The sequence below is a fragment of the Microtus ochrogaster genome, unplaced genomic scaffold (genome assembly GCF_000317375.1).
Source record: "Microtus ochrogaster isolate Prairie Vole_2 unplaced genomic scaffold, MicOch1.0 UNK4, whole genome shotgun sequence".
NCBI classification, from domain to species: Eukaryota; Metazoa; Chordata; class Mammalia; order Rodentia; family Cricetidae; genus Microtus; species Microtus ochrogaster.
Genome location: NW_004949102.1, coordinates 14,827,071 through 14,833,894, shown reverse-complemented (window position 1 = coordinate 14,833,894; position 6,824 = coordinate 14,827,071). Strand labels below are relative to the sequence as shown.

Here is a 6,824-nt window from a genome sequence, read left to right as displayed (position 1 = left end):
GGACTCAGTTCCCTTCTACCGTGTAGGTCTCGGGATCCCATCAGACTGTCAGGCTTTGGCAAACACCTTCACCTGCTGGGCCATTTCACAGACCATTATTTTTAAGAGCGAGTTGTTTTTGTTTGTTTTCTCACAGAAGTATTAAACCCAGGGCTTTTCAATTGCCGACTGGTGTTCAAACACTTTGCTACATCCTCAGCTCTAATGCCCAGGTTCTTTTCCATCCAACTGTGTTGGACCCAGACTGCCTGTCAGGAAACGACCTGGGCCAGGGGCTCAGCCGTGGGCCCCAGCAGCTGTGGGAACCTCCTCCCCAGCACTTAGTGTCCAGCAGTTGTTGAAATGCACCGTGCTCAGTTCACCTTGCCAGTCTGTTCTCAGGACATGGTGACTGTCGCCAAAGCCTGCTTTGAAATGAACGAGACATTTAAAAATCCTTCTAGGCCTCTCTGATGTTTGCATTCTGCTTTCTGTCTGCAGAGTTTCTCCCTCAGATGCCGACTCTACAGTCAGCGAAGAGTCTAGCGAGAGGGACGCGGGAGAGAAAACGCCAGCCACTGCCCATGAGAGCAAGGCCCACAGAGCTCCGCAGAGTGGTCTGTCCCTGTCCTTCCTTCCTTCCTTCCTTCCTTCCAGAGTTAACAGTTGTCATGATCAGAGTCCCATGGGGCAGGGGATTGTCCTACAACAAATGCTAAACTTAAAAAAAAAAAAAAAAAACTACAGCCGGCCATGATGGCGCACACCTTTAGTCCAAGCACTCAGGAGGCGGAGACAGGCGCTTCTCTGACAGTTCAAGGCCAGCCTGGTCTACAAAGCAAGTTTCAGGGCACAGAGAAACCCTGTCTTGACAAACAAACAAATAATCTACAAAAACGGAATACCCATCACTCTTGTTCGGTTTCTCAGCCTTGTTGTCCCTTCTGAACACTGTGCTGGCATCTACTTCAAGGGAAGGCGGTAGAGAATGTGGGGTAGAGAATGTGGGTCCACTGAGCTGTGACTTAAAGCCAGCAGTTCCTTCTAACTTAGCGTCAGGACAGATTTCCCGTCTGAAGGACAAGGAGAATTTCGTAGATGCTGTAGTCCTAAAACTGCGTTTAGGACAGTATCTTTTTTTCGGAACCAGTTTGATGTCACACTGTGGGGTGATGTTTATCTGTGGCAGGTTTATACCCTTCATGTGTGGTCCCATTTTCTAGATCATTCTCCCAGCAGGTAGTTGGGTGTGATCAGATGGCTCAGCCTCTTCTTTGCAGGCCAGGCACAAAGGTCACGCCCACTGTCAAGTTCATAGCTGTGGGTCTAATAACCAAAAACCAAAACAAGCAGAAACAAACAAACAAACAAACCAAAACTATGCCATAGGCCTGCCTTGACTTGGTAAGGGGTTTTTGGCGTGATGGCAAAGTGTTGTGGTTTCATTTTATTGAATTTGGGGTTTTTGGAGGCAGAGTCTCATGTAGCCCAGCTCTACCTGAAAATCTGGTTCTTCTGATTCCACCCTGACTGGTGCGTGACAGTCACGCTCCACCATGCCTGGTTAGCAGTGTGGCTTCGCGTTTGTTTGTGTATTGTGTGTGTTTATTATGACCGCGGCACACATGGGAAAATCAGAGGCAGTTTATGGGAGTCCTTTCTTTCCTTCTACCTTCTGGATTCTGGGAATTGGACTCAGGTTGTCTGTCCTGGTGGTGAACTTTGTTACTCACTGAGCCATCCTGGCCTGGGCCCCAGTAGCTTGGTTTCAACTTAACAGATTGTGTTAAATGGGTTACTCTTGGCGAACTGGCTGGGGCTTTGTTTTTATCTCATGATCATATCTCAGCAGTTCAGAGATAAGGGGTTTAATAATGGATTTTGTACTTACTGTTTTGGACACTTTTGGGTTCCATAGCTCTGGCTAGCCTGGCACTCACTATGTAGCCTGGCCAACTCATAGGTTGGCATCACAGTGTCCCACTTGCCTGTGCCAGGTGCCGTGGAGTGAAAGGCACATGCCATCCTACCCAGCTGTACTTGCTTTAGAATGTTTTTGGTTTAGTGTTTACGTTTACTTTGTTTTTATCAGTGTTTGAGTGCCGCCTACATGTATGTTTGAACACCACGTGCATGCAGTGCCCATGGTGGCCTAAAGAGAATTTGGGTCTCTGGGAACAAGAATTTGGATGGTGCTTGTATAATACGGGTGCTTGTAACTAAACTCAGGTTTCTGCAAGATCAGCAAGCGCTCTGAACCTCAGAGCCATCCCTATAGCCCCCTTTGTGAGATTACATTATTTCTCCACTGAAAATACAGCATAGACAGAACCACATTCTGTAAACGAAGAGACTGGGCCAAACCTTAAAGACCTTTTATGCCCCTGGCCCCCACTTCCAAGGCCTTGCAGGTCCCGTCCCAAGCTCCTGCCACTCACCCTTGCCATCCCTCCCTGCTGGGTCTTAGGTAATTTTGAGGAAATACCCATCTAGAGTAAGGGAAGAGTTTTTTCCTTGGGATTTAGTTTCACAACATCTTAAAGCTTATTTAGTACCATGGCAACGGGTGCTGTGTTTCAGATAAGGCAGGATTAAAATCTCGTTTTGATCCTGGGAAAGAAATAGTTGAAAAAGGAAGAAGAAAGTCCTCACCCTTCTCTAGTTAGCTTTTGCTGTTTGTTAGTGCCCGCCCCTACCCCTTCTGACACTAGCACGCCCAGTGTGCTGAGAAGGGAGCAGACCCGAGCACCACTGTCAGCATGTCTTCACCTGTGAGGCAGGGCAGTGAGTGGGAGCTGCCTGGGAGTGCTGGGAGTTCGGGTGCTGCTACCGTAATCGGAAGCAGCCTAAGATAATATCAGCTCACTTAAAGCTCCCATCTTCTTAAAAGGGGCCATCAGACAGCTTTGGGGCTAACAGGAGGCTTTATTAAATACCATATATTTGAGTGTGTGTGCTCGCGCACACATGCTGGGCAAGTGCTTTCCACTGAGCTAAACTTCTAATGTCCTCCCCTCTGGAGACAGTGGCTTCCATGTAGCCCAGGTTGGACCTCAAACTAGTGATTCTCTTTTTGAGTCCTGGGAAAGCAAGTGTACGCTGCACCTCGATTGTTTCTTAAAATTTGAATAAAACTCCATTTTCTGTGGCATGTCCTGTGAGTGGGGAGGAGGTTGTTGAGAACCACCAGGATTGCTCTTGGAAGAGTGCTCCCTGTCACCACTGCGTGTGGCACACTCAGGAGCCAGCTTTAGGTTCTCTGGCGTGCTGTTTTCAGCAGCCGCTCTTCCAACTGAAACTCCTGAAAGACCGCTGTTTGTGTTTTGGTCATTTTGATCTTGACTCCACTGCCTGCCCTCCGTTTGGAAGGTGCCAGCGAGACTGTCATGCATCCCTTGTGTTCATCTCAGAGACCTCCAGAAGTAACTGACTCACGGGGTACCGTGTTCTCAGCCGTTGTAGTTAGGGGAGCCTCATCTGTTTCCACCTTCATCCCTGAAGAGACCATGGAGAGGCAAAAGCGGGGGGTGCATGCCCTTGAGCAAAAGCAGTCTCCGTGTCAGTGCTGTCCTCCCAAAGCCGTAAGCTTTCCCTCCTTTCCCTCAGGAACACACCTACTAGAATGGACTTCCAAGTGCTTTTTGAGGGGGGCAAGGTGGCTAAGACAGGGTCTCACTACGTAGCTCTGGATGCAGAGCTTTGACTGTGTAGCTCTGGCTAGCCTGGATCTCACTATGTAGACCAGGTTGGTCTTGAACTCCCAGAGATCCACTTGCATCTGCCTCCTGGGTGCTGTGTTTGCCACCACACTGTCCTCTTTTTTGATATTTGTCTTTTGGCTTTTTGGGGGGCCCACTACCCAACTCCCAAATAAATCACACGTGGAAACATTTTTAGTTATTAGATGCCTGGCCTTATGTTGGCTTCTTTCTCGCCTGCTTTTCTTAAATTATCCTGTCTACCTTTTGCCTCTGGGCTTTTATCTTTCTTCTGTATATCTTACTTTCCTTCTTACTCCGTGGCTAGCCGGGTGTCTGGGTAACTGGCCCCTGACATCCTTCTCTCCTTGTTCTCTCATTGTTCCTCATTGTTTCCCCTTTTATCCTCTCTGCCTGCTAGCCCCGCCTATCCTTGCTTCTGCCTTGCTATTGGCCGTTCAGCTCTTTATTAGAATCATTGAGTGTTTTAGACAGGCAAAGAATCACAGCTCCACAGTTAACCAAGTGCGGCATAAACAAAAGTAGCACACCTGAAAACGATCCTGCCCAGCACTGGCCCCTCTCCCCCAAGGCTTCCTGATGTTCTTACGTATGCCAGTGTGTGGTTCTGAAGTAGTTAGAGCCTCATCAGCTTGAACGCCACAAGCTCCAGATGCTAGGCTTTCTCGTGGGGATGGATAGACATTTATTTTGGCACCATTGTTTCAACCTGATTAGCTACATACATGTACATACATGTAGCACTGAGGGCTCATTTCTGAGATGAGATCGTTCGTTAAGCCTCGTTCGAGATTTCTCACTAAGGCAGTTCCCAGAGTCCTCGTCGAGGACTGTGAACTGAGTCAGGGTGACTACTGCCAGCTGTCGTCATTCGGTGTCGCTCTCTCCTGAGCGCCTGGAATGTGCTTGGTGCTGGAGATACGATGGGGACGATGGCTCAGTGATCTCCGCCTCGTGGGGTGTGGCTGGAGGCCACCAGATTTCGGGATGGTGTGGGTTAACTATGTTTATCTGTAAGTGATGAAATGCTTTCTTAAAACCATCTTCCATCGAAGCGTTTCAGGAGCACTCTTTCCTCTGTCATTGTGCGTGGCTGACACTCTGTATGGCCTTCTCCTTGGGGTCTTAAACAGCAGACAATAGTTTCCCCCTTTCATTTCTAGTTATTTAATTATTTTAATATATACTTACGATATGATTTTTAAAAACACCTTTAATTTTGTGTCTGAGTATTTTACCTGTATGTATATGTGTACCACATGTGTGCCTGATGCCCAGGGAGGTCAGAAGAGGTCCTCAGATCCCCTAGAACCGGATTTACAGATGGTTGTGAGCCACCATGTGGGTGCTGGGAACTTGAACTTGGGTCCTCTGCAAGAACAGCTGCTCTCCCAGCCTTATGTTTTATATATATAAAAAAACATGGTGCTCGGTGGTGGTGGTGGTGGTGGCGCACACCTTTAATCCCAGCACTCGGGGCAGAGGAAGGAGGATCTCTGTGAGTTCAAGGCCAGACTGGTCTACAGAGTGAGTCCCTGTCTTGAAAAACCAAAGCCAGACAAACAGAAAGCATATCTACGTTATAGAAGGTAAATCAAGTTATTTACTGGATGAGATACTGATCACAGTTACCATGTAAAGTTTTGCTCAGTGTTTAAAGTTGCATTTGCTTGTTTATCGTGCATGTGTCGTACATGCACATGTGGTGTGCACACGTGCACCTGCCACGGCACACACATGGAGGACAGATTGCAGGAGTCAGTTCGCTCCTTGCACCACCTGGGGTCTGGGCTTCAAGCTCGCATCGGGCTTGGCAGCAGGCATCTTTACCTGCTGAGCCCTCTTGCCTTGGCTGACTTCTTGGCTATTTTAAAATAGATAATATATTATTTATCGCAGTCATTAGATAGATGATTTCTTGAATGTGCGGTATAATTTATATTACTACCTTTTTAAAAGAGCAGTGAAAGAGACAGGCATTTTAATCCAAAGTCCCTGCTTGCCTTAAGGCAGGATTCTAAGCATCTATTATGCTTCCCATGGGTTCTTATTATCTATGTAATTTTTTTAATAAATTGCACTGATATATAACATAATACACATTATAATTTAGCACCAAGTTTAAAACCTCTTTCCAGGCATTTTGAAGGGCTGGGTCTGAACAAAACAAGAGCTGGTGATTTCTTTTTCTTTCCTGCCTTTACCTAGCAGTTTGGCAGAGAAGCCTGAGGTCTGGGCATTCGTTGCCTTGAAGGTTGTAGCTGATGAATGAGTTGTCGAAGCTCGAGTTATCAAAGCTCGGTGACCTCGGCTGAGAGGAAGGACAGCAGCCCAGACTGAGGCTGCGGTGCAGGCTGAACCAGGCAGAGAGGATGGCATAGGGGAGCTCCCCACGCCAACCTTAGCTCCAAAGGCAGCAGGAGTGTCGACTTTGGGACTTGTCTCTTTCTTTCGAGGTTCAGATCAGCAAGGCTAGCCTGCTGGCAAGGTTAATCTCCTTTTAGTCCTGAATCCTGCAGATTGCAGTTCAGGTCGTGGAAAGAAAGCCCAAGGCTGTGAGAGAGCGTCTGCCATTGAGAGACGCCGCTCATTTGGAAATGTACACATCGTCTGGTCCCTTGGGAAAACAGACACACAGTTCAGATCGAGAGAGGAATACCCATCACCATGGCCCGCTGCCTGCTTTGCCAACTTGTGCTCTTTTAGATTCAGAAGACTCCCCACTCTAGGCTTCCCGCTTTCACTAGAGGTTTCAAACCGGTGGCTTTAGTTCAAAACCGGTTTCTACCTGTTCTCACCCCTTCTGTTGACTGTTTACTTTAGAACAGTGTCTAGGCCTCTGCAGTTGACTGACTGGGTAAAGGAAAGCTCCAGGCCATTCTTCAGCCAGCTCTTCCCGTCTTCTCCCCCTGCTTCCTCTTTTGAACTCTTCCTTCCCTTTTTCCTCCCTCCCTCCCTTCTCCCCTCCCCCTCCCTCCCTCTCCCCCCTCCCTCCTTTCCTTCCTTCCATCTTTTTTGTTGGTTTTTTCAATACAGGGTTTCTCTGGCTATCTTGGAACTCACTCTGTAGACCAAACGACCCTCGAATTCACAGAGATCCACCTGCCTCTGCCTCCTGAGTGCTGG

General features: G+C 47.9%; 1 protein-coding gene across 2 annotated transcripts in view; it reads left to right on the top strand.

Moving 5' to 3' along the window:
• Kiaa1549 (KIAA1549 ortholog) overlaps positions 1-6,824 on the top strand; it is a 127,525-nt gene that overhangs the window by 93,241 nt on the left and 27,460 nt on the right. For both annotated transcript variants that reach the window (XM_013353271.2, XM_013353270.2), the window contains exon 12: positions 481-596. In XM_013353271.2, the coding sequence (XP_013208725.2) occupies positions 481-596 (116 nt within the window). The remainder of the gene's footprint in view (positions 1-480; positions 597-6,824) is intronic.